General features: G+C 48.6%; 6 protein-coding genes across 6 annotated transcripts; 1 reads left to right on the forward strand and 5 right to left on the reverse strand.

Moving 5' to 3' along the window:
* Positions 1-10,353: 10,353 nt before the first annotated feature.
* Positions 10,354-14,890, reverse strand: EI90DRAFT_1766464 (uncharacterized protein). The gene is made up of 7 exons (XM_039052179.1): positions 14,762-14,890; positions 14,366-14,704; positions 13,968-14,312; positions 13,764-13,909; positions 13,574-13,712; positions 11,936-13,519; positions 10,354-11,882 (listed from the first exon to the last, which is right to left on the reverse strand). Exons 1-7 carry the CDS (start codon positions 14,762-14,764, stop codon positions 10,524-10,526), a joined length of 3,915 nt encoding a protein of 1,304 aa, XP_038913623.1. The 5' UTR covers positions 14,765-14,890; the 3' UTR covers positions 10,354-10,523.
* On the reverse strand, positions 14,735-15,338 carry EI90DRAFT_2927904 (uncharacterized protein; the record flags this gene model as incomplete). The annotated part of the gene is made up of 3 exons (XM_039054949.1): positions 14,735-14,959; positions 15,015-15,089; positions 15,147-15,338. Coding segments are annotated over 3 exons (492 nt in total), but the record flags the coding sequence as incomplete, so codon positions are not given.
* Positions 15,339-15,441: 103 nt separating this feature from the next.
* Positions 15,442-16,134, reverse strand: EI90DRAFT_2974974 (uncharacterized protein). The gene has a single exon (XM_039055831.1). The coding sequence runs from the start codon at positions 16,066-16,068 to the stop codon at positions 15,877-15,879; it is 192 nt and encodes a 63-aa protein (XP_038913625.1). The 5' UTR covers positions 16,069-16,134; the 3' UTR covers positions 15,442-15,876.
* Positions 16,135-19,029: 2,895 nt separating this feature from the next.
* On the reverse strand, positions 19,030-20,794 carry EI90DRAFT_1766655 (uncharacterized protein). The gene has a single exon (XM_039052180.1). The coding sequence runs from the start codon at positions 20,619-20,621 to the stop codon at positions 19,449-19,451; it is 1,173 nt and encodes a 390-aa protein (XP_038913626.1). The 5' UTR covers positions 20,622-20,794; the 3' UTR covers positions 19,030-19,448.
* A 56-nt stretch (positions 20,795-20,850) lies between these two features.
* On the reverse strand, positions 20,851-21,417 carry EI90DRAFT_2877671 (kinase-like domain-containing protein; the record flags this gene model as incomplete). The annotated part of the gene is made up of 3 exons (XM_039053899.1): positions 20,851-21,036; positions 21,092-21,166; positions 21,226-21,417. Coding segments are annotated over 3 exons (453 nt in total), but the record flags the coding sequence as incomplete, so codon positions are not given.
* An 850-nt stretch (positions 21,418-22,267) lies between these two features.
* Positions 22,268-23,113, forward strand: EI90DRAFT_1766756 (uncharacterized protein). Its single transcript, XM_039052181.1, has 3 exons — positions 22,268-22,463; positions 22,533-22,754; positions 22,879-23,113. The coding sequence occupies exons 1-3, from the start codon at positions 22,368-22,370 to the stop codon at positions 23,008-23,010; spliced, it is 450 nt and encodes a 149-aa protein (XP_038913628.1). The 5' UTR covers positions 22,268-22,367; the 3' UTR covers positions 23,011-23,113.
* Positions 23,114-27,293: the final 4,180 nt, after the last annotated feature.

Consider the following 27,293-nt stretch of genomic DNA (forward strand, 5'->3'; position numbering starts at 1 on the left):
TTGGGTCCTGGTTTTTTCTTGAGTACCAGTAATGGCATTCCATTTGTTCCATTGTAGTAGACCCATCAGCCTGATTTCAACATGACATCACGCTTTTTCTCCCATAATGTGTGCAGTGGTTCCAGGCACATTACTCGTTTGAATCTGTAAATCCTGTTTTCATCCTTGAGTGGGATTCTGTGATTAATATCACATAAAGGTGGTAGGGGTGTTTCATCGAAAGGCTTACATAGGTGGGCTGCTTCCTCTCTAAGCATCTGCCTCAGTTTCTCTAAGTTGCGGTCAATCAGCATGGAAGTCATGGATGGTATCACCAGTGAGTCTTCCTTCCTAAGGGGTAGTGGATTTGCAGATCCGATCCATAGTCGTGGTGTTGTAACTCAGGTTATGGCACCTCTGAGATGAACTGTAATGTTTATACAAGAGTAGAAACAGATAGAGTTCATCTCTGCAGTCATGTGACACATAAAAAGAAAAGAAAAGGAAATCAAACAAGAGGTAGATGTACTACAACACGTGGTGGGTTAAGTCCAAGTAGCATGGAGTGTTGGTATAGGAAAGGGGTGTTAGAAACCACCTCTGCCTAATGTGGGCATTTAGTGTAATGGTAATACACTCTAGGTACCTATGCAGGGCCCTGCAGTTCGACTCCCAGAATGTCCATATTTTATGCATTAAGGTTCCTGAGACCACATGTACAAATTCCAACAAGGGGTACCTAAGATGACATTGTAGTCATGAATGTTCATCACGTCGAACTGCTTTGTACAGTTAATGTCTTCATATTTGAATGAAACTGATGCCTCCAGTTGGATGTTGAAGGAGTGGAGCTGGATCACCTTATGTAACCAGTTTCCTACGTCCAATAACGATATTAGAGTTTGTGCTGATTTGCGTACTGACCGTGTTTTGGTTGCCAAATATATGATTGTTCACTGTCTAAACAACAATAAACACCCCCCAACGATCTCACCTGACATATAGATCGTCTACGGGTAAAATTTCTATATTGACTTTACTATGATTTCTAGTCAATATTACACCTAGATATACCACTTTTCAGTAGGACGTGATTTTCCTGATAATTTATTGAAAGAAAACTACTAATAAAATAATTCCGCAATAAATGTTACTCAATACAGGAGTAACCAAACTGCTCTTTCTATCGCTTAGAGTGCGTGCCAGTTATCTAGCAGGTTCAGGATCGCTCACTTTTCTCCTGTGGTGTGATAACCAAGTATTGCTGAGAGATTATTCAATTAAGAAGTCCCTCCACCAAATTCTCACTAATTCTCACTATGACACTTTTGTTCAGCTGTGTCTAACTGACCCTAACTCACGCTTAGAGTGACATGTTAGTTTTATATTAGCTAACAACTAATATTTGCTTTTATCTTTTGGAGCAAACGAACCAACCACTGGTGAGGAGAATTAAACTTTTATTTCTACCTGAGGTTTGAGAGGGGGCAGAAGCGGCGGCCTTTTATGCTTTTCAGAGGCCTCTCTACTCCCACGCCTCGCACTAGTTACATGTGCTACATTTGTATTATAGATAGTTCTAGAATGATATAGGGGCTTGGGCTGTGTAAGCTTAATAATGGACTTAGGACATGACTCAGCAATAAGTAATTCAGTTCTTTGTCTTTTGGGCCGATATTAGCAGGGTCTTGTAGCGCTGAAGCTATGCTCTACAACGCCTTAATTACGAACGGTTATCTTTAGAAATGACTCGGCTATAAAGGAACTTTCTAGACTGTTCTCTAATTCACCCCTTTTGTGAAGCCGCATCATTACTAATGTTCTAGAGCTTTCCCAATTAATTAACTGATCCGCGAACTTCTGAATCACTTCATGCTTATGATCCGAGATCCAGATCATCAATCATTCCTTTGTTCCAATTTATTTGAGCTTAAAATCAAAAAGTTTTGATGAATCATGGGAAAATATACAAGATCCGGTTTTTTTAGCATTTTCTCCTCTTCTGATGCGATCAAAAACTGTCCGCCCACGCCGGGGAATACTCTGTCATATGTTATTCGGTCCGCCAGACTTCCGGGCGCCAATATATTTGCCTTGAGTCACATTACTTTTTATAAGAATTAGCAAATAAATATATATGAATTATAAGGTGTTTCGCTGTTTGAGCGATATCTCCGTCGGTTTTGAAGCTTTTAGAATGAAACAAAACCGTGGATAAAGTTTAGAAACAGTCCTTTTAGATGGTAAAAATATTACAGTCAAAAATTTACTGGTTCCCGAGATATTCACATTTCTTTCCCAATGTTCCTTCTTATTCTGCCGTCTATGTGCTATTTTCTTGTTGTAGGGATATATTCTTCGAATATTACACCTATGCCAGGTTCTAGGCATGCTTGTAGTAGATTAAATCTCATGCTACATGGGTGTAGATAATTTATAATGATCTTCTAATGTCTGTCCAGTCTCATAAAGATCATGAGATCTGTTAAACATCTGAACTTGTCAGCTGGTTGTTGACTATTCTGATAGATCATTGTTTTATTCTTTGAATATTATTTCTCCTACAACATTGACCCTTGAGCCTGTAACTGCCAGTTGGACAGGGAGGATAGTTGATAGTTTTGTTGTTGGGATTCTGAGTTGGTCTACACATGTAGTGGAAATAAAATCAGCCAGTGAACCAGAGTCTATGAGGGTTCAGCAAATATGACCATTAACTTGTGCTTTAATCACCATTCCCTTCGGTAGGATGCATGTAACATCTTTGGGAGTGGCAGTTGTGAGCTCAAGTCCGTCAGTTAGTTTTGCGCCCTCCTTTTGGAGTTTATCCCCTTGTCATATCCTGGAATCCCAACCCCACACTCTCCCACCTCTTACACCTTCCTAACAACCTCATCATCCCCTACACCATACCTCCCCACTTCCCAACGTCACCTTCCTTCCCAACTGTCTGAGCCCCAGCCTGGATTTCAGCACACTCGCCCCTGGCCACTTCCATCCCGGAAGCTCGATCCCAGGTTGGAACATTCGGAGACTCCGGATTTACTCCGACCTCCTGACAGTTCTCCGACATCTTGTGACATACCTCTAAACCATTCCCCCTCCCATTTCATTTAGTGGAGTCCTTCGGATATGAACTCCGGCTTTGTCATATCCATCCACGGCCATCGACTTCCACTGCTTCCAATCCCTCCAGACTATCTCCGCTCCTTCTTCACTAACCTCAGAGCCCCCGTATTCCGCAATCACCTCTGCATCCCTCGATGGTCACCACCCCCTCTTTTCAATATATTACCTATGCCTCCCTAAGTACGGAGCCCCAAAGGCTTCCGGACAGCTCTGACATCCGCTAGCGCACTCCCGCCTCCGCTGGGCAATACACTCGCTTGCCCTGCAAGCCCACCTTCAGGCCTATCCCTCCTTTCCGTTTCTGGGTTATCGCCTACCATTCCGCTAACCCCATAACCTGACTTGTTGGTAATATTCAATTGGCTAATGTTTAACCCCGTTAGCTCTGCTCTGCTCGGCCCCGCCATTTACGGGCCTGCCCTCGTTGTAACTATATATACTCAACTTGTACATAGGTTACACCTCAGTAATAAAATCAACTAGAGTTGACCCCCTTTAGTTCTGGTTGCCAGTTAGTAAGTTAGGGCATGGACGTGTTACTTGGCACAGCGCTCCTGGCATAAGTCGCTGAGGCCGAAGCCCTCCACCATGGAGACATTCCTTCGTCTCGGTCTGGTCTCTGACAGGCTTTGGAGCTACCCGCATCCCCCAGTGATCCTGCTCACGTCATCATCAATTAGTCACCTCCCATTTGTAGTATGACTGTTGTCTTCTTTCCATTCAGTCGGCTAACTTCCCCTTACCCATTTCTCATTCCCCTTTACCCTCCAGCCTTCTACTCTGCCCTCCTCGACCCGACACCTTGGTTCCCCATTAAAGATATCGTTCGGGACCTTTTGGTATCATTCGGCACCTTTCAGTGTTTGTCAGTATCACTTGGACTTTGACTAAAGTCCTTCTCCTCCCCCCTCTATATATACTTGTAGATTAGAACCCGTTGTACCTCAGTTCTAATCTCAACTAAACTTGCCCCCAGTCCCTCTATGAGTGAATCCTGATCCCCTCCTACAAGATACCTCAGACACATGAAATGAAAGGACTAACTGAGACGTAACAGAGGCACAGCGCTCCCTCCAAGTCGCTGAGGCTGCATCCTCTTGTACCACCCAGCAGACTCAGGCTTCCTGGAGAAGCTTCAGTTCACTACCGGAGCTCTTGGAACCCCTCTAGTTGAGCCCTGCCTGCATTCAGACTCACGTTCCTCTCTTTTGCTCCTGCACCCTCCAGACCTTTTGTCACCATCTTTTTCTTTTTTCTCTTCACCCTGCCTAGTGGGCTTGTTATCTTTTTCGGATTTCTTGTTTTCTTTCTCAGGTGGGTGCTTGTCCTTCCCACGTTCACCTTGTCAGTTCTGGTTTCTTTTGTGATTCTCTTCATATCTGACCATTTTCTTGGCTGTTTCAGCATTCATGGTGATCGCTTTTAAATCATCTATGTTCCCAGTGTCAGGACTAAATCCATAATCTAATAATTTGATGTGATAGTATTGATCCAGTCCATTGAACACCTGTTGCACAAACTGCCTATCCATGATGTTGCTTATTCTGTTTCTGATGCGGTCCATTTCCCTGAGATATTCCTAAACTGAGGAATCACATTGCATCCAATGTTCAAAATGATCTCATTGAATTTGTCGGAATTCTGGTGGGAAACATTCATCAAACAGTGCCTTGACAGCTGATTTGAGAGTCCAATCTCGCAGAGTCAGAGCGACAGTTGATACAAACCATGTTGCAGCCTTGCCACTCAACATGTGTTGGAGGTGTTTGACCTCATCTTGTCTGTGTACTTTGTTTAGTTCAAAATAAGTTCTTACTCCTGCCAGCCAAACTTCGAACTTATCATAATTGGCTCCACCATTATACAGGTCTGGTCCTTTGACCTTGACATGTGAGCTTCGGTGTTTATCTTTCTTCAGTAGGGCCAGGAGGAGGCTGGACTCATTCCTTAAGTTTAGTCTTTCAACTTGCCTAGTTTTAGAAGGTTGTCAGGGGACGACTCCCGGGTCCCCATGACCCTCCCCTATGGTCCACAGCCTCTGGTCTGGCCAGCCCTATCCAGGGCACAATCCTACTGTGGGTAAGGAGATGAGAAGGAAGCTAACTTCTCATCTTCCCACAGTGGCCACAATATCAGCAAAACTTCCGGGGATACCCAGAAGTCACATGAAGGGGTAGGAACCGGGCCCGGAGCATGCGGCGCACGGAGCGTGCACGCGTGTGGGAAGTGCAGCAGGTGGAAGCGGGTCCGGACGCGGGTCCGGGTCCGGGCTAGTCAGGGTGTGTGCCCTGACAAAGGTCCAAGTCATCAGAGTGTATTGTACTAGTTCTTATCGATGGGTTCGATGACGAAGAACTTCCATCACTGCTGTCATCAGAAGGGTCTGGCAGGGTCAATTGTTTGGCTAGGAAAGAGGAAGGGGGAACTACGAATGTTGAAGCTCTAGGCACTTTCAATGTCATATAGTTTTGTATGTCCGCTTCAGTCTTGGACTTCCCTTTGGACTTGTCCCTTCTAGGTGTCATCAATTTGCGTTTAAGGGCCTTGTGTTTGGCCAGTCTGTGAGACACTAGTCCGTTGACGATAGTCTCGGAGTCAGCATGTTTCTCAAATAGTTTACGGACTTGAGTGGATAACTCATCTGAGTCCTTATTGTCATCGTAGTCATTGATGCCCATTGATTGTATGGGTGGTTGTCAGGGCATACACCCTGACCTAGCCCATACCGCATCCACACCCGCACTCGCACCCGCACCCGTGACTGCACCCAGCTGTTGCACTCCCCGCGCGCACCCTGTGCCGGATGCTCAGTGCGGCCGGATGGCCCGGACCTCGGGCCTCGGGTCTCATGTGACTTCCGGATATCTCCGGAAGTTTTCGATGTATTGTGGCCACTGTGGGAAGATGAGAAGTTAACTTCCTTCTCATCTCTGACCCACAGTAGGCAAGTTGTATATACTTGCCTCTCTTTTATATACCATCTCTGACCCACAGTAGGTTGTGCCCTGGACAGGGCTAGTTACACCTAGGACTGTGGACCATAGGGGAGGGTCATGGGGACCCGGGAGTCGTCCCCTGACAGTGGTGGGGTGGGCAAACGTATCTCACGTCCTTTTCCTTTCTCTGTTGATGTGGACGCACGAAGGGTTTGTGTTTTGGTGGCTGAGTATAGTCGAGCACTTCCAGTGTCAGAATGGGTATCAGTCCACAGATCTGGCATTTGCAGTTCAGGTTCATATTTTATTACCTGTTCTCTAAAGCGAAGTATCTTGTTAAGAGCCTCATCGGGCATCGCAAGTACGTCCGATAGTGAGAGTGTTTTCATGTTGAGTTGGGCAATGGGATCGAAAGAGGATGAACTCTGGGGAACAGGTGGTTCTGGTTCACCACAGTACCTTGTATGTAGGTTGGAGTCACTTACAATGGACATGTTTTCTTCTCTGCTCGAGGCATTGCTAGCTTCTGTGCTGCAAGCATCTTTCACGAGATGGAAGTCCTCCATATAGTAACAAGAGGACATTATGGGGCTTGTCCCTGTAACTGCTATTCCCATGCTCTCCATGGGGCTGGTCCCCAGAGCAGCTGGATCTGCACATCTTTTCTCTACGGGGCTGGTCCCCAGAGCTGCTAATACCGCGCTCTTGACAGGGTTGGTTCCTGGAGCTGCTAGGTATGTGCTCTGATTCTCTACAGGGTTGTACCCCAGAGCCACTGGTGCTGTACTCTCCATGGGACTAATTCCCGGAGCTGCTAGCCCTGTGCTCTTTAAAGTTGGAAAGCTACTCACCAGATATGTCTCATATCCTTTGTTCTTGTTAGCTTGTCCTACATCTAGATCGAGTCCTTTTGTCGTAACTAGATCGTACTGTTCACTAGGTATCTTGAGAGGCAGCTTGGTATTCTCTACCGACAGGCTCCCATCATGCACAATAGGTTGGTTAGTAACCGGTTCTGGTGCCAAGGCGTCTACTGAGGTTGATCAGCCACATCAGCTCACCAGTGAGACATAGCCTCGACCACTCCTCAGGTTCATCATTGCATTGCAACTCAAGTCATTAGAGGTGGGTAAAGCTTAAGGTGGCCAGCCTTAAGCTTGGGATTCAGAAGTGAGGGTTAGATCGGTTTAGATTGGTGTAGATCGATAATAAAATAGGAGCTATCGCATGTAACTCAGTCTTGTTATGGAGAACTAATGTATTAAGATATTTCACCTATTGTGCATAACTGTAACATGAAATACAATGAGTTATGCGCAAACACAGATAGGAGAGAAATGGTATCACCTCAGTCTCGTTATGGAGAACTGAGGGAGGGAGAAAAATTACGGCGTCCAGCATAACTTATATGACTGGTGCCAATATTGCTTAACACAATTGCCAGTGACAACTGGAAATATAAGACAAGAGAAAATTGGGAGCACATGGTATTGCGACTCTGAAACAAAAAGGATATAGTCATTGTTAGCCACGATGATATTAAGTTAAAGTAAAAACTCCCCAATCCTCACTGCACCTTGGCTGTTGTCAATGAGTGTTGATATTCCAACAATCAAGAGTGTGTAGGTAGCGAAAAAATGTGAGGGACCTTAACGTCAGCAGAGGCTGGTGATTGAGTTCAGGTGGTTAAGGGACTCATGAAATCTTAAGGTAATCGAAAGTCGCTGAACCAAAGTCGAACTCGATATTACACTAGGGAGTGTAAAATACAAGATCTCTGCTTTTTCTATCTACTAAGGTTCCAGCTTATATACGGTTCTCTATGCTTATGTAAGCTTATTGCTTACAATATGGAAGTCCTACATAAGACCAACAGTGTGAGCTGTAAGGCAGACACCGTTATAGCATGCAAATTAGATAGCGAGAGTTACGCTGGTCGTAATCCGAAGCATGGAAATTCGGCCAATGGTTACAGCCAATTCCAAAAAAATCGGCCATTTTGATTTCATCGAAAGAGATCTAGGGGCACTCATTCTCTGCCAGAAACGGCAACTTTTGAGCACAAGGCAGCAAACCCAATGGTACCGTGGAACTCCCTCTAAAAAACATTGTGTTTGCATACACTTGCGTCCATTTCTCCCCCTCTAATCAGCATGGGGAAACATCTTGAGTGCGCTAGACATCCTAGTCTTCATGCCCTCAAAAACAAGTCCGAATTTTGTGTATCAACGTCACCAGACTTTTTGTGCATCGCACATGAGGGCTAAGCTATGCTCAGAGCATGGAAGGACTTGTATATACATACATGTGAGAAGTCCTCAAAACAAGTCCCAATCAAGCTCATCATCAGGCTTTTCTTCCTGACTGACTTCGCGCAATCCTTCGTCAAACCCTTCATCTGAGTCTGAATCGATATGCATCACTGGAAGATGCGGCGCGCGCGTGTGTGTGGATGGCTTGAATTTGAGGATATTGTGAGCGAGTCCGGAAACCCGAGCTTGCCATAGTGTCGCGCACGAGAGTGGGGATGGAGTGAGACCAAAGACCCCGGCGCTAAGCGGATCCATCCAAGTAAGGAAACCCCTTTCGTGGGGCGTGATCCGGCCAACTTTTTTAGGAAGGAAGAACCTAGATCTCTTTCGATGAAATCAAAATGGCCGATTTTTTTGGAATCGGCTGTAAATAACCCGTTGATTGAGCTCGTCGAGCATGAGTAAACATGTAACTCCATACAAAGGAAAAGCGCATGCATATTGAGCACTGCTCGCTCGGTGCAGAACAAGACCTGTGCAGAGCGAGTCTAGGTTGAGCTCAACTCTGAAGAAAACTCTGCGAACGGGGTTGCTCTGTGAATTCGGCCCACTCCGTGCGAATTACATGCTCCGACCCATGGCGCGTACTTAACATATATCTGTTGTTGAGTGCCGTGCTAACTCCAAATGATTATCCCTTCGGACAGTGCTTCTGCCCTGTAGGCTCTGTAGATATATCGGCCTCCGTGATCTTGTTGTTCACTCTGCGCATTCCCTATTCATTGTGCCTGCAGCGGGCGACTTGAGGGACGCAAATACCTGCTTGTTGCCAGTGTGACGCTTTTCAAATGTCTTGTTACTCAAGTACATGGGCTGCTCAAACAACGTCATCTTTGCTAACCGACAAAGCCAGCTGATCCCATGTTCACAGATTCTTTGTGGCCCAGCCTACAGTGCTCAGGCTGGTCGACCTCCTATGAGTGCCGTACGTGATTCCCCGAATGCACAGTCCTATGCTTTCCGCTTTGCCCAATAAATTCAAAGCTACAAGTCAACGTGGGCATGAGCGTGGCGTATGTTGGATGCAGATTACAAGGTAAGGTGCGAAAAACAATATTCGATCGTCGTTGGGATCTTCTCCATAAACACTGCATGCTTACTCAGAAAAAGGATGATACTCATCGAAAAGAACCAACTCGGATTCGCCACGAAATCGAACAGCACAAGGGACTCCATCCGATTCTGAGTAGGATTCTCCGTCAATGGCTGATCTTGATCCGATAAGGCCACGCAAAAGATGATGGAAGTGACAGATTCAGAACAGTAATCCGCTTTTCACGCTTAGGGCATTGATCCGGTCTACGTTGAATATGCTGAAGTGACGAAGGACGTGAGGAAGGGAAGGGGGTAAATCGTCATGTAACACACGCAATGCCGGAAGGGGCATCATACTAAACCTTGCCTGCCGTAATCCCGTCGTCATCTTGGCCCTTGCCGCCAACACATCCTGCACCTTCTCCCATTCCTGCTAACAACCTATTACTTGTATCAGTCCGCCACTACTACCACCTCCTCCTCCTCCTATGGAAGTAGAGCCCGCAGACGAAAGACCTGACGAATTGGGACGACGGCACGGAGGGAGAGAAGGGTCGGACCAGAGAAAAGCGAAAAGTCTAGCTTTCCGAAGGATAGGAAGAGGAGCGGTTGGGAAGAAACAGGTGGGCCTTCGAAGGAGAGGATTGATATATTGGAGTTGGTGGGGACGTGGGAAATGCGCCGAGTTTGCCGAGTCGAATCCGACATACAAGCCAGCCACCATTGACGTCAGCACAACTTGCCGGACTTCACGCTCCATTCGAACACAATGGCGATGATTCGACAGGCACATGTTACTTCTTGGCAAGATGATAGTATTTATCAGCTTGTTGTGCCTCTTACGTTTTTCCCCAAGTCACCACCATTTGCCAAACCTCCACATCATCGCTTATGCAGTATGCAAAAACACGCGTAGACCAGTACATCAGCGATGGGCGATGGGAGGAAAAATGTGTTAGAGAAAGAATTTGATATTGAAATTGTAGGATGTAACCGTGATTCATTGTAGGTATAGCGTGGCCAGTGAATGTTGAAAATATTGTATCAATAGAGGCTTGCAATCAAAAATTGATTCTCGAGCTGTGGCATGGGCAGTGGCAAAGTGGGAAGCGCAATGATGAGGGGAACGCGTTCAAATGTGGACCATTTGCGCCTCGGAATAACGTCCGAGATTGGAAAGAGCATTACGTAGATTCTCGACTGATTTGGCCAATTTTGGGGTGTGTGCTCCTGGGTTAATGCCAACTAGCTGGCGCCAGATTGTGACACATTCTTCGATGAATGGGAGTGCCTCCGAGTGCTGTCCGAGATGCGAAAGAGCATTATATAGATTGTTGAGTGACCCGGCCAAATTCGGGGCATATGATCCTGGGTGAACAGCAAATAACTGGCGCCAAAGTTTAATGCTTTCTTCGAGGAATGGGAGCGCCTCTGAGTACCGTCCGAGATGCGAGAGAGCATTATATAGATTGTTGAGTGACCCGGCCAAATTTGGGGTGTATGATCCTGGGTGAACGGCAACTAACTGGCGGTAGAGTTGAACACTTTCTTCAATGAATGGTAGCCCCTCCGAGTGTTGTCCGAGATGTGAAAGAGCATTATATATATTGTTGAGTGACCCAGCCAAATTTGGGGTGTATGATCCTGGGTGAACAGCAACTAGCCGGTGCCAGAGTCGAACAGTTTCTTCAATGAATGAGAGCGCCTCCGAGTGCCGTCCAAGATCCGAAAGAGCATTATATAGATTGTTGAGTGACCTGGCCAAATCTGGGGTGTATGATTCCGGATGAATGGCAACTAGCTGGCGGTTGAGTTTGACACTTTCTTCAATAAATGGGAGCGCCTCCGAGTGCCGTCCGAGTTTGGAAAGAGCATTACGTAGATTGTTGAGTGACCTGGCCAAATCTGGGGTGTATGATCCCGGGTTAATGACAACTAACTGGCGGTAGAGTTTAACACTTTCTTCAATAAATGGGAGCGCCTCCGAGTGCCGTCCGAGTTTGGAAAGAGCATTACGTAGATTGTTGAGTGACAAGGCCAAATCTGGGGTGATTAATCCTGGGTTAACGACAACTAACTGGCGGTAGAGTCTGACACTTTCTTTGATGGATAGGAGGGCCTTTGAGTACTGTCCGAGATTGGAAAGAGCATTATGTAAATTGTTGAGTGACATGGCCAAATCCGGGGTGTATCCTGGGTTAATGGCAACCAGCTGGCGCCGGAGTTTGACACTTTCTTCAGCAAATGGGAGTGCCTCCGAGTGCCGTCCGAGTTTGTAAAGGGCACTATATAGACTGTTGAGTGACTCGGCCAAATGTGGAGCATAGGAACTTGAGTCCACAGAAAAAAGGTAACGGCAGAGTGCAACAGAATCGTTTGCTGCCTCATATGCCTCCTGGAATCTTGAAAAAAATCCCAAATTCCAGTGAAGTCGAGTAAGCACATTAGTCAGTGTGCCGACAGCATCTTTCGACCTGTGGACAACAGCCAGCTGGATAAGATCATGAGGCAGTTTCATTAATGCAATTTATCGATAACCCATACCTTAGCCCACTCAGGGAGTAAAGAGATACTGACATAGGTTTCCATTCTCACACAAACCTCCATCCAGCAAGTTGCTTCCTGACTCAGAAACACAGCAACTGACCCAGCAAGCTGCTGTGTCGGTTCCTGGACTCCGCTGAGATGATGGATAATGTGGCAACATGCATAATGAAAGTGCTCAGATAACTCGTTTGGAGGAATGGGTGGCATTTCATCTTTTTCAGACACGTTTTCAATCAATCCTAAGCCCTCTACAGAGCAGAGATCCTGGTTCAGGATCTCGATACATCGCAGGGCAACCCTGGCATTCTCTATCCCCACAGTTACTGGTCTGCAATGAGGGCTGATTGTTTGGGAATTGATCCGATTGACAATAAAATCGCGGAAAGATTGGTGCAAGATGCGAACCGGAGTGTAGTGATCCTCAACTCCTGAGAGGAGAGGTGCAAGTTCAGCCAACACATATCGAACAGAAGACTGGAGGAAAGGCAACAGAATTGTATCCCAGGCTGTCATGGACAGAGGCTGCTGGGCGACGAAGATTGCTCCTATCACAATTGGGTAATCGTGAGCAAAATCTTCATCCTCCCAAGCACATTTCTTCAAAATGCTCGTATACAAGTCATCCATCATCTTCTCGGCAGGGACCTCTGGTCGTTTGGCACCAGTGTCAAGCAGACTTTCTAGTGTCCTCATAGGATTCTTTTTGGCCAGCTTCATGTAGCGAAAGATGGTGCTGATCCAGGTAAACAAGCCATTTGCTCGTTCCGAGATCTCCTGTACCATTTTATCCTCGTCATGAAGGCGATGCCGTAAATCCGGATGTAACTTTTTTAGCCTTTGCAGCTGGAAGCGTATGAATCTAGCACAGTCCTGCACATTTGCCTCATCCAAGAGATCAATAGTGAGACGATCAATAGGGTAATCGGGGGAGAGGTAGCGATTCACGAGATCAAATTGTCTCGATGTGATGAAGAATTTGACGGAAGATGGTAGCATAGACACTTCGTCCCTAAGGATTTCGGCAAGGGGCTCAAACACGTCTTCGTCACATTCATCCAAAGCGTCGATGATTATCACCATAGGACGGTCAGGAGGTGGAGGTTTATGGAGCAGAGGTGGAGCGACCAATTCCTGGAATTGCGTGGTGAGTGAAGCTGTTGAAAGACTAGGGTCCTTTCGAAGAGCAGAGGTAATGAAAGTGTGGTAAACGGGGTCATGGTCTGCCAAAGCTCGAGCTATGCCACTGAATAGAGAATCGGGCCGCGACTGTTCGCCCGCTTTAAAGAAGAAGAGCAGTAACAGGGTAGCATCACTAGCACATCGTTCTGCTATCGTGAGTGCAATCGAAGTCTTGCCAGCACCGGCCACAGCAGTCAACAGCATTAGCCGGTTCTCGCTATCCCCGGTGTTGTAGCACCATGCCATGATACGTTCAGTGAGATCAACCCTAGTGCCCTCCAGGCACGCCTGAGTGGAACCATCATGGACAATAGGGCATCGGAGACTATCGAGAATTTTGTCGTCGTGTATACGATGTTCTATCACCGCTAACTTGGCACCCGTTATCAACTTCGTCCTAACCTGCATTTGCCAACAATCAGAACGGTTATGGGACGATACTGTAAGGAAAGCTACCTGGAATAATGCCAATGCTTTGTCAAAATCCTTCTTCAGGTCATCAATTCTTCTCAAGGAAGAGAATGTTTTTCTGTTAATCGATCGTTTCGCTACTTTTTCTCGTTTTTCAATTTCGGACTTAATCTTCTGTAGCGCGCTGGGACTTGATGTAAATACCATATCGAAGACCGCCGAGATACGGATTTACCCATCAAGATCGGTGACACTTTCCACCCATGACATTGCTTCTGATTCTGACACATCGCCGGACTTTATTGCCGAAGCAGCATCGGCCATGGTCGTTGCCACGTATTCCCCGAAATTAGTCCATTCCCTAGCGTTCTCCTTGAAGTTCTACATAACGCAAACCGGGTGAGCTCACATTTGCGAACAAGCGTGAATCATTACCGACTTTAGCCTCGTCGAAGATGAAGAGTGCAGCACCAGTCGCATTCTTTATGGGTGGACACCAATCTGCGGTAGTATTGATGCCTCTAAGAGTTAAAACCGCCAGGTCACCCCCTGCTGCGAGATTGTTGATCTTTTGCCTCGGAGTTTCAGCCTCTTGCTGCAGCGATACGATATTTGTTTCTCCTGTCTGCACCGTCTTTAGGGGATCGGGCGATACGCGCGCCAGCAACAGGCCGGGCAGCGGCTCCAATCCAAGGATACCATCTTGAGCTTCAGGGGAAATAGCAACCGACGCATCAACTCCGGTGTCGAAGAGTTCAGGCGTCAACTCCGGCAACGACTGAACCTGTTGGAAGTCGTGAGAAGTGGAAACAGGAGCTACTTGTCCATTAACTTAACCTTACTGGCCACTTCCTTCGGATCCGTACTATCTCCGCTCAGTGCGAAGGGTGGGTCTGCCGGGCCGTTGGTGGGCCCTGCTGGCGGTAGCGCCTTGATTTTAAGGTCGGGCATCTCGAAGCTTGAAGATGAGTCTAGCTCGGGACAGGCGTCTACGAGTGATCCAAAGGCCTCCCCCATCGTCGGTCGCGCATCAGGAGAAACCGCACAGCAACTGGATAGTATTTTCTCCACGGGAGAGGATTGCTTCCAGTCCCAAGGCAATCGACCATCTCTTAACGCATCGAATAGTTCGGCATCCCTCTTAAGCGAAGGGAAGGGCCTTTTATCAAAAAGTATCTGCTTAGGTTTCAGTCAAGTGCAAGGAAGTCATATTCGCGAACTATAAGGGTTCACCATGATACAAGTGCAAGCGAAGGAGTAAACATCACCGAATGTCGTCTTGATGCCGCTGTCAAAGACTTCTGGGGCGCAATAGCGCGAGGTAAATGCAGGTCCCGACGATGTATACCCTGTCGTTAATCCGTCCGCAATCAAAGATAGCCCGAAGTCACACAACTTGGCACACCCAGCCTCGCTGATCAATATGTTAGGCTAAATGGTATCGATTACTTTAAATTGACTTCGCGGACAGTGCATGTTGACCTACAGGCTTCAGATCGCCGTGGACTACAACAGGTTTACGTTCGTGGAGGTAGGCCAGACCACAAGCGACATCAAGAAGCTATTCAATCATGCATCTTCGGTCCAAAAGACTAGTGTTGTCGCTGATATCACTCACCAGAGGCAGCCGACCGCAGGTCGGTTTTTCATGCAGATATTCAACAATATTACCATTTGAGCACCATTCGGACACCAACGCCGCTTCTGGTACTGCACCGCGAACTTCAATCGCAAAACCGATGAATTTCGCGATATTTTCATGGTCTAAGTCCTTCCACGCCCTCATCTCTCTCTTCAGATGCTGCAACAGTACATGGGCCTTCGATGCTACCAATCTAGCTAGGAAAGGCCCTCACCTTCGTGGATTTCCTTATTTCCTCTATAACAGACGGCATGTTGCTGATGGGTGGTCTGAGAACTTTGTAGCAGACCTCAATGGAAGAAGTGAAACTAAACCCTCAACATGTCAGTTCAAGAGAACATACATTTACTGGAGCCTGGGTGCCAGATTGGAACCATTCGGCACGATAGACCTCGGAGTAGCCGCCTCGTGCAATCAGAATCTTGGTACCAAACTGATGACTGAGATTCTGAACATCTCGAATTGTGGATAGGGCTGCCATCACGACTGACGAAGCAGAATCCATGGCGTAATTGACTAGGTGGGAAAATGACTGCCTGGATGTACAGGCGCACCAAAGTGTGCGTTGAGAGTAGGCTCCCTACAGACTGCTACAGCTAGAGCACCTAGTTATACGAGATTCTCGGAAGGAAAGGGCTCGGTTGATGAAGTTGCAATCGAGATGTCCAGCCAAAGGAAGTTGGACACGCTGTGTGGTCAAACACAATCACATTGGCCGCCTATATGTGTCGGATTCAAACACGAACACGTTTTTTCCATGTGGCCCATCCACTGGAGAACGCGAGAGGCAAACCCAAAAGGCAAACAATGAAAAGCTCGTATGCGCGCGCAACACATTCTGCTTGCGCCTCGTGGCTCCAAATGTATGTCCGGTCCGGCATCCGGGGCGTCCGATCATACTTCCCTCCCACCCATGAATCGAACTGGGCAGGTTACCAGCCTCTATTGGAATAGAGAATCGGACCAATCGTGAGTGATTGTGCACTTCCCAACCCATGAGAAGGAACATGCAAATTATCTCCTGTCTTAGGCGCCCACCCGACTAAGAGTACTAGTGCGCATGTTCCTATCCAACGGGATTTGTGCGTCTGATAATGAGTACATTCCTTATATGGGGGACTAGGGGTCAGAGGATTGAGAGTGCTAGCTCTCCTCAACAACCTCGAAGCCTGTATTTACTATTATTTGTATAGACATTCCTAATTTAAGTGTTCACCATCATCTTGTCCGACTGCTCACGATTGATCTTCAACTATTGCCTACGCACGATCTGTCACGCGAAATGATTCGAAGAGATCGTCTCATCTCAAGCTTCACTCTCCGAGTAAGACCCGCAGCCCAAGTCAATTTGACGTCACCTTCCACCCGAGTTCACGACCGTCCATCCCGTGTAGTTTTACGCGCCAGAACCAGCATACCCTTTCCCCTCAAAACAGTCCCATTCTTCTTCCATCTCCGGCCCAATGTGTCATTCTTCGCGTTCGACTTAGGCCCCCTCGATTCTCAAGCCTTTGGGGCCGATCGCTCGGCACCACATACCCCTACGACCACGCAACTTTGGCCAACATCCGGCCTGAACCCTGCATTCGTACGAGGAGCGCTGGCAACCAGATCGATGACTCGGAGCGACTAGCTTGGCATCCCTCCCGGTTATTGTACTTAATTAAGGACACTTTTGTTTCAAACTACTGCCATGGGGTTCTTACACTGCTTATAATCCAAGTGTGAGAAAGGGTTTTGGCCTTTCATCTGTTCACCTTTGATGCGGCCGCTCCCTGTCAGCTCGTCTCAGTGAGCGAGATCGAGCAAAACCTATTGACTCAGACTGACGAAACGCCCAAGTTATTGCCGCTGCTGCCCTTGCCAAAACCCATTTGCTATCACGCCTGTTTGCTGTCAAGCCGGCGCTCTAGCCGTTGTGTCGCCCCTCTGCGTCCCGCTCCACCTTCGCGGTGCTCTCCTTTGATCTGATTCGTGTTTCGTCGTGGTGGCTTACCTGCTCTTCGCCTGACTCTTTGTTTGCTTTTTTTTGCTAATTGATTCACTTTTGCTCTACGTGGACCGCTCCGCCTGTCTCATCTTCCTCGCTCTCTTCTTGATTCCGGTCTACTCACCTCATTGTTAACTCTTTCAGTTGATATTTCATGTTGGCTGCTCCACCACGTATTCCGTTTACTCTCTTTCGCCTCGTCGTCGTCTGCCCCTCCATGTACTCCGCGTACTCTGCTTGCCTCGCTGTCGACTGATTTTCCATGTATGCGGGTCACGCGTTGCTAGCACCATGGCCGTTTTCCGCGAGAAACCTAGTTTAGTTATGTAAATATTGTCTCGAATATGCACACACATCTTCATAAATGGATTGGGAGTGTGCTAAAACTCAGTGTTGTACCGGCAGCAAGGACGCTCCGCGAGCACTCTGGTCCAGTTTACGATTCGAATAATTGTTCAGACGTCCTACCATTCGAAATTTCTGTTGGAAATCGCAGAACATGCCAGCGAGTTCTGACCCTTTAGGCACAGACTTTTTAATTATAATGACTCACTATGATGCAAGTACGGGCAAAGGCGTAATCGACGAATGTTGTCTTGATGCCGCTGCCGAAAACTTCTGGGGTGCAATAGCACGAGGTGAGTGTAGGTCCCGACGGTGTATGCCCTGTCGTCAATCCGTTCGCTATCAAAGATAGGCGGCCCCGAAGTGGCCTCGCTGATTAATATGTTGAGCTATGTGTTGTCGATTACTTTAAATCGGCTTCGTAGACAAACATCTTCGCCTACAACCTTGAGATCGCCATGGACCATAATAGGTGTTGGAATTCAAGCTTGAACCATGTATTCACACATGTTTCTGTCGAGAATTCTACTCAAGCGGTCTACTTATCATCTGGTCCGACACCCGCCCCATTGTGGCATATCCCTATGGTTTTCTATAGAAGGTAAGTCAGACCGTGAGCGACATCGAGAAGCTGTTCGATGAGGTGTATCTCTTCGGTCCAGAAGGCAAGTAAACTGATAATTGGAGTTCTGGACATCTTGGAATGTGGATAAAGCTTCCATCACGACCGGAAATCCACAGTGATCTGGCATATCTAGCGTGTAGATGTACATTTGAGACAGGATCCGAGTTATCGCCGTGGACCAGTTCGTGATCGAAACGTCTTAAGGACACCCCTGCGTGCCCAATCACGATGGTGTGTCGGATTCAAGCAAGAATACATTTTCTCCATGTGGTCCATCCAATGGCAGATACTCGAGGCAAAACAACAAAGCTCGGCACACCGGAAGTAGCTGACAGTTTTCCGCTTGAGCCTCAGTTGCTTCAGAACCATAACTCTGTCAGACACCCTGGGCCCAAACCTTTATGCCCGGAATAAATCGCAGCGTCAGATTCAACGTGGTAGTACCGTTGATTCACGATGAATTACGTACCTTACTCGTGGGCACAATTGTCACGTACATACTAGTAACATCGATCATGACTTCAAGTCTAGATTTCTTAGTACTTGATCTCCTCAAATCGAAGGTTTACTAACTCTTCCGGTACGCGCTTGTTCAACGCCACAGCGTGATCCGCCGGGCGAAATATAATTCCTAGCGTGGTAATACTGTGGACACGTCACTAGGAACCAGCTTTGACGTAAGCATTTGGTTTCACCCCATAACTGGTATGCACTTTTCCAAAACAGAGAATAGATTTGTATCATATTACGATCAATCCCAACAACGCCTAGTTAGCACCATTGGGTCTTGACAATTGCGAGTAAAAAAGAGTGGCTTGAAAAGGCAAAAGGAACGGAGTTTGAGCATGCACGAGTAAATGAATAAAGCGTATCCGTTTTATAACACAATCCGAAAACGTGGAGAATGAGCGTGGTGTATGTTGGATGCAGATTACAAGGCAATGAGCGCAAACGATAATAATCTCAAGGATTAGTCAAACGTAGATTGGGAGCGTGATGAGTTACTGAAGGAGATCCGCAAAGACTAATGTGTTCAACGGAGAACTCTATGATCTGGGTTGCCCGAACAGGGACATGACTTTCTCGGCTCCAACCTTCATTTTCTTGTTGAAAATTTTCGGCGGTTCATCAATCTCACCTAGGGGGTTCAATCCCTTGAGGGTACCATCTTGAGCAATATCAGATCTGGATTGCGCCAAGGCAGGGCGCGTGCCCGAATTTTCGTCGTTGACGGAAGTCCCCGAAGAACCTGGCATCCCGACCGATTCTCGAGACAATGCAGATGATTTTGACTTAAGAGAGGGCTAGTTGGGAACTGTCATAGAAGATCTTGTGGCGCGTGACGTCGGTGCGAGGGTACAGAGGTCACGCCTTTATTCGAACTCGATGGAGAGGAGAGCAGTCTGCGCACGGATGATGTGCTTGGAGTTGGAGATGAACCAATCGGCAATTTGGCAGGAAGGAATTTGGTGGTGGTACCCTTCCGAAGACTGAGACCATGTGTTCTCCCTCGCTTCTTAACTTCGGGCAGTGCGGGAGAGGCTGTCGGGTCTGGGGTTGTGAATGGTGTACGTTCTGAGTCAAGAGGAGTCCGGTTGACTCTCGATCGCGTGGGGGTGGACTTTTTGAAAACAGCCAGCCGGGATCCATTAACTACTCCTCGTCCGAAAAGACTCGTACCACCACGACCACGACCAGAAGGTCCGTTCGTCTCTTCATGGCCGGGAGCTTCCAGTAGGTCCCAATCATCATCATCATCGCCCTTGCTTCGTGGTGGCACATCAGCTTCTTCGTCGGCAAGACCTTCATCGGAATTCGAGACAGCGGGCTTCTGGCGCCTTTCCTTGCGAGAGCGCTTAAATGGCAGAAATCGGGATGCATTAAACAGAGTAGGCGTGGCAGGAGACTCAAACCTGAGGCTAGGTGGAGGCGAAGGATCGTATGCAAGATCTCGAACAGGTGGCTTCGTGTCATCAACGGTCTCCCCAAGAGCCGCCTCCAACTCAGCGGCGGCTGATATAAGTTCTGCGAGTAGATGACCTGGCTCTCCTGGCGGCTCCAGCTCTTCTTGGACAACAGCCGGAGTGAGTAGAGGGGAAGCGAAGATAGACTCATCCTCAGACATGTCGGGAATATCTTCTATCATAGTACCGATGTCTGGAAGAGTGGGAGTTTCTCCGAAGTTGCCGTCTGCTTCGACTTCCTCCTCGTACTCATCCTCTTTTTGTTTCTTAACAGAAAACCCATTTTGAAAGCTGGGAGAGGCGGAAACAGGAGCTACTTGTCCAACAGCCTCAATGGCCGCCTTCTTGAATGCCGTTGCGAGTTTCGAATCCGTACGATTTTCACTCAGTGCAAAGAACGAATCCACCGAGCCATCGGTGAACCCCGCTGACGGCAGCAGCGTTGTTTTAAGGTCAGGCATCTCGAAACTTGAAGATGAGTCTAACTCAGCACAGGCATCCACGAGTGATCGAAAGACTCCCCCCATCGCTGGTCGCGCATCAGGAGAAACTGTACAGCAACTAGACAGTATTTTCTCCACTGGAGAAGTTTGCTTCCAGTCCCAAGGCGATCGACCGAATCTTAACGCATCCAGTAGTTGAGCATCATACTTAAGCGAAGGGAACGGACCTTGATTAAAGAGTATCTGCTCATGTCTCAGTCAAATGCAAGGATGTTTGCGTTGGAGAAGCACAACGGCTCACCGTGGTGCAAATGCAGGCAAAGGAGTAAATATCGCCAGACGTCGTCTTGTCACCACTCTCTACAAGTTCCGGGGCACAATAACGCAACGTGAATGCAGGCCCCGACGATGTATACCCTGTCGTCAATCCGTCCGCAATCAAAGATAGCCCGAAGTCACACAACTTGGCACGCCCAGCCTCGCTGATTAATACGTTAAGCTAAATGGTATCAATTACTTTAAATCGACTTCGTGGACAGTACATGTTGACCTACAGGCTTCAGATCGCCGTGGACTACAACAGGTTTACGTTCGTGGAGGTAGGCCAGACCACAAGCGACATCGAGAAGCTATTCGGTCATATGCATCTTCAGTCCAAAAGACCAGTGTTATCGCTGATACCACTCACCAGGGGAAGCCGACGGCAGGTCGGTTTTTCATCCAGATAATCAACAAGATTCTTGTTTGAGCACCATTCGGACACCAACGCCGCTTCCGGTACTGCACCGCGAACTTCAATCGCAAACCCGATGAATTTCACGATATTTTCATGGTCTAAGTCCTTCCATGCCCTCATCTCTCTCTTCAGATGCTGGAGCAGTACATGAGCATTCACTGCTATCAATCTAGCTAGGGAAAGGGCCTCACTTTCATGGATTTTCTTATTTCCTCTACGACAGACGGCATGTTGCTGATGGGTGGTTTGAGAACTTTGTAGCAGACCTCAATGGAAGAAGTGAAACGAAACAGTCAACATGTCAGTTCAAGAGAACATACATTTGCTGGAGCTTGGGCGCCAGATTGGAACCATTCGGCACGATAGACCTCGGAGTAGCCGCCTCGTGCAATCAGAATCTTGGTACCAAACTGGTGACTAAGATTCTGAACATCCCGGATTGTGGATAGGGCTGCCATCACGACTGACGAAGCAGAATCCATGGCGTAATTGACTAGGTGGGAAAATGACTGTGCCTGGATGTACAGGCGCACCAAGGTGTGCGTTGAGAGTAGGCTCCTTGCAGACTGCTACTGCTAGAGCACCCAGCTATGAGAGCTTCTCGGAAGGAAAGAGCTCGGTTGATGAAGTTGTAATCGAGATGTCCAGCGAGAGGAAGTTGGACAGGCTGTGTGCCCAAATATAATCACATTGGCCGCCCACATGCACGTTTTTTCCATGTGGCCCATCCACAGGAAAACGCGAGAGGCAAACCCAAAAGGCAACAGTATTGAAAGCTCGTATGCGCGCGCTTACGCCTCGTGCCACGGTCCGGCATCCGGGGCGTCCGATTATATTTCCTCCCACCGTGAATCGGACTTCCCCTCCCGTGAGAAGGATTCTCTCCTGTCTTAGGCGCCACTGGATTAGGCAGGACTCCAGCCTCTATGACAAACAAACAATATATAGAAGTACTTGATCGCCTCCGATATGATCCCCGATGAATATGGGTGACTAGAGGATTGAGAGTGCTAGCTCTCCTCAGTGTTGGAGGAACAACTTCGAAGCCTATATTTACTATTATCTGTATCGACTTTCCTAATTCATGAGTTTGCATGTCGCTCACGATTGATCTTCAACTATTGCCTACGCATGATCTGTCACGCGAAATGATTCAAAGAGATCGTCTCATCTCAGGCTTCACTCTCCGAGTGAGACCCGCTGCCCAAGTCAATTTGACGTCGCCTTCCACCCGAGCTCACACCGTCAATCCCGTGTAGGTTTACCCGCCAGAACTAGCATGGGCCGATCGCTCGGCACCAGAGTCCCCTACAACCACGCAACTTTGGCCAACATCCGGCCTGAACCCTGCATTCAGCGCTGGCAACCAGATCGGTGACTCGGAGCGACTACGTAGGCATCGCCCTTCCGGTTATTATGCAAGGACACTTTTTTTTTTCAAACTGCTGCCATGGGGTTCTTACACTGCTTATAATACAAGTGTGAGTGTGAGAAAGGGTTTTGGCCTTTCATCTCTTCACCTTTGCTGCGGCCGCTCCCTGTTAGCTCGTCTCAGTGAGCGAAATCGAGCAAAACCTATTGACTCAGACTGACGCAACGTTCAAGTTATTGCCGCTTGCTGCCCTTGCCAAACGCCATTTGCTATCACACCAGTTCGCTGTCAAGCCGGCGCTCTTGGCCGCTGTGTCGGCCCTTTTCCTCCCCCTTAATCTTCACGACGCTCCACCCCTTCTTTGATCTGATTCGTGTTTTGTCGATGGTTGCTTCCCTGTCTCTTTGTTTGCTTCGTTGATTCTACGTTGACAACTCCACTTGCCTCACCAATGACCGCTTGCTCGCTCTCTCCTTGATTCCTGTCTGCTTACCTCATTGCTAACTGCTTCAGTCATTTGGCTGCTCCATATTCCGTATTTCCCTATTGCCCCATTGCCGCCCGTTCTTCATGCACTCTGTTTGCCTCGCTGTCGACTGGTTTTCCATGTATGCGGGTCACGCATTGCTAGCATCACAATGGCCATTTTCCGCTAGAAACCCCCTCGGTCAGCAAATCTTGTCTCGAATGTGTATCCACATCTTGATAAGAACATACAACGGAATTTGACCATATAAGTATTGGGTGCCCAAGTAGGTCATACGTACACGCCCAAGTGACCTCAAACGACAATGAACGAAACCGAATCAGTCAAGTCAAAAGCTTGCCAAGAGAATTATCTTAGCAACTAAGATCACCCAAGAAATACCATGCGAGTTCCTACATGGATCTCCTCCACATCGGTTAGGGCGGGATATCCCATTTTAAATAAGGGGGAATGTAGGTTTCTAGCGGAAAACGGCCATGGTGGTGCTAGTGATGCGTGATCCGCATACATAGAAAATCAGTCGACAGCGAGGCAAACGAAGAACATAGAGTACGTAGAGGAGCAGGCGACAATAGAATACATAGCGGAGCAGCCAACATAGTATAGCAACTGAATTAACAAGCAGACAGGAATCGAGGAGAGAGCGAGGAAACAGACATCGATGAGATAAGCGGAGCAGTCAACGTAGAGAAAAAGTGAGTCAATTAGCAACGAAGCAAAGGCGAAGAGCAGGTAAGCAACCATCGACGAAACACGAATCAGATCAAAGAATCGTGAAGGTTAAGCGGGACGCGAAGGGGCGACACAACGGCTAGAGCGCCGGCTTAACAGCAAACTGGCGTAATAGTAAATGGCGCTTGGCAAGGGCAGCAGCGGCAATAACTGGACATTGCGTCAGTCTGGGTCAATAGGTTTCGTTCGATCCCGCCAGTGAGATGAGCTAACAGCGAGCGGCCGCAGCAAAGGCGAAGTGATGGAAGGTCAAACTCCCTTGATACATGCAGTGTAAGAACCTCATGGCAGTAGTTCGAAAAAAAAAAGTATCCTGAATTGAGTACAATAACGGGGAGGGCAATGCCAAGCTAGCCGCTGACTCGCTCCGAGCCGGCCAGTACAGCAGAGACGTTTCAAATGGGGACAGTTGCCAGCTTTGCATGAGTGCAGCGTTGAGGCCGGATGTTGCGTACGAAACACGCATTGGCACAGCGCCCGGCCAATTGAATCCAGATGTGCGTGCGCGTAGAGTGTACGCCTGAACGCATCCACAACGCAACCGTGCTAACTTACGAAAAAAAGACGTGGTGTGGAATCGAATGAAAGATTGCTATCGATACACAGTTATTGCACAGCTGGTCAAAAAAGAAAGAGAAAAATATGGCACCCAACGGCCAGCGCCATGAGCGCTATCACTTCCCGCGGGACAGAACCAAGAATGAAATGAAATGAATGGATTGGAGTTTAGGATCGTATAAAGCTGACCACTGCGAAGCTTGAAAAAAAAACGGATAATTTGAAGATTGCCTATTGGTATGCGGCCCAGTTCATGAGGAAGAGTTGAGAATACGTGACGGCGAGCAATGGATAGTGTAAAGAAATGAGATGGAGAGGGCAACTTGTGTGCGTGAGTTAGATCATGGGCCGTGCATTCCGGCCCGTTCCCCGCCCGTCCCGACGCCGCCCGAGCCCATTCCCGCAATGCAAGCGTGAGCGCGAGCCCCAACCTCAGCCCTATCCTCCCTGAGGACTCCCTGCTCACTCCCCTGCTTGCCCCTAGGCTCCCCTGCACCTGGCCGACTCCCCCACAGCCACACCAACCTTCCTGCCATGAGTCCGCCTCCGGCACCGTGCCCAGCGTGACTCCTCTACCCCGCCCACTTGGCCCCTACAGGGCCGCTACCATTCCCGCGCCCGACTCCGGCCCAACTCCAAGTCCAGCGCTGCTACAATACCATTGCCGCTATCGCGGCCCTATGCTCCTTCCTTTATTTATCTGTTATTGTTTGTTTTGACCCTCGGTCATTGCCGGCCGCTGTGCGGCCAACCCCACTCCTTATCCATGTTTGCTTCCGGACCCTTCGGCCTTCAGCCCGGGTCCGCTTCCATTCATTCCTTCCTCCTATGTATATCCTGTATACTACATTATAGTACTTTAGCTCTAATATCAATTTGACCATGACCCCTTAAGTCCTGACCCCAGCAAGGCAACCCCAGTAAGTCTAAAATGAGGGCCAAGAGACAGCTAGGGGGCACAGTGCTCCTTTAGAGTCGCTGAGTGTCAGGGACAGCTCCGAAAGCGGTGAGGTCCCGGCGCAAGGGACTCGATGGGACAGGTGTCGGCTATGTGTAGCGGCGGTCCTGTTGCGGGGTGAGCATCCCTGACCACTTAGTCTGAAGTGGGAAGTTGTCAGAACCGTGTGAATCTTCGCTGATGGTAGCCGTAGGCGACCGAACATTGCCTGCTAGTGGTAAAGGCGTCCTACGCACGACCGAGCTTTAGCGAGGGATAAACCCCACCGATCTCGAGGCCGAGGCTACTTAGGCGAGTGAGCCGGGATTTCGGCTTCAACGACTTGAGGAGGAGCGTTGCACCTCGTTCTCGATGCGGTCCCGATACTTCAGAAGGTCGGTGTCAGAACCGTGCGAAAGTTTGCCGAGGGTAGCCGTAGGCGACTGAGCGTTGCCCGCTAGTGGTAAAGGCGTCCTACACCCGACCGAGCTTTAGCGAGGGATAAACCCCACCGATCTCGAGGCCGAGGCTACTTAGGCGAGTGAGCCAGGATTTCGGCTTCAACGACTCTAGGAGGAGCGTTGCGCCTCGTTCTCGACGCGGTCCTGATACTTAGAAGGTCGGAGGTCTCACGGGGACAGAGGTAAGCTTTAGGGGGTAATTCTAGTTGATTTCGAACTCCAGTACAAGCATTAGTTACAAGCTGTATATAAGCGCTAGGAAACTGAATAGGGAATAAGTCGCCAGATCTCGCGGAGATTGCGGGCAGAGAAAAGAAGGAGGAAAACAAACAAAGAGCACGTGTTCAAGATGACGAAGGTCAAGCGTGACCTTCGCCGCGAGGTAACAAGGTGCGGCGAAACATGGGACAACAGGTCGCGGCGCTCTGCACCGCTAGGTCGTTCAACGACAATCAAGAGAGGGGTTGTGGAGAGGTGGCGGGAAGTGGTTAGACGGCGACGGGCGGCGAGCGGAGTGTGCGGGGAGTGTTCGGGCGTGGGAGAGGGTCAGGGAGGAGGTCGTCTGGCCCCGGGGAACGCCAGGTCGTGACAGTCGGAGGTCTTATGGGGGACAGAGGTAAGCTTAGGGGTTAATTCTAGTTGATTTCGAACTACAGTACAAGCATTAGTTACAAGCTGTATATAAGCGTGTCAGAGACCGGATTCGAGATGAGGGAGTGTCTCCGTAGTGGAGGGCTTTGGCCTCAGCGACTTATGCCAAGAGCGCTGTGCCTAGTGACACGTCTGTGCCTGTCAGGGATGCGTCCGGGGTAGAGGGGGTCCGGATGTATCACCCGGCAGAAGGGCCCTCGCGGGGTGCAAACCGGGCGTGCATGCTGGCGGGTCCGGGAAGGGACAGCAGTCCCTGGCCACTTAGACTGAAGTGGAGAATGTGAGAAGAAGGTTACTTCTTCGGTTCCCACTTCAGGTACATTTATGTACATGCAGCTTGAGTCACATGACGAGTGCCACGTCACCCTCGGAGACAGCTGCAGGCATCCGGGTATCCCTGTGGGGGATCCCGAGAGCATCCGCTGCATGCGTGCGTGCTGGGCACAGCGGGGAGCCGTCCGGGGTGTGTGGGCCGGACGGGTCAATAGTACATTGATACAAAGGAGGGTGGTCCGTGTAGATAGAAGGAAATAAACAAGAAAAGGAAGATGAGAGGAATGAGATAAAGAAAGGGGAAGAAAGAGAGAAAGGAAAGAGGAGGAGAGACAGAGGAAGGAAGAGGGAGAGGGTTGGACAGCGGGGAGCGGGTGTGGTGTGGCCGGGTGGGTCCGGGTACGTTGGGGGAGGGTTCAAGTACATAAGTGCTCGTTCCTGACATTGAATCTTATGATGCTCATGAGCATCATCGGTCATTGGTTTTATCCATCGACATGCGAGGATGTACATCCGTGCAATACGAGCCAGGGGGTACTGGTCAGGAAG

Source organism: Cantharellus anzutake (genome assembly GCF_015039405.1).
Source record: "Cantharellus anzutake strain C23 chromosome Unknown EI90scaffold_40, whole genome shotgun sequence".
Taxonomy (NCBI): domain Eukaryota; kingdom Fungi; phylum Basidiomycota; class Agaricomycetes; order Cantharellales; family Hydnaceae; genus Cantharellus; species Cantharellus anzutake.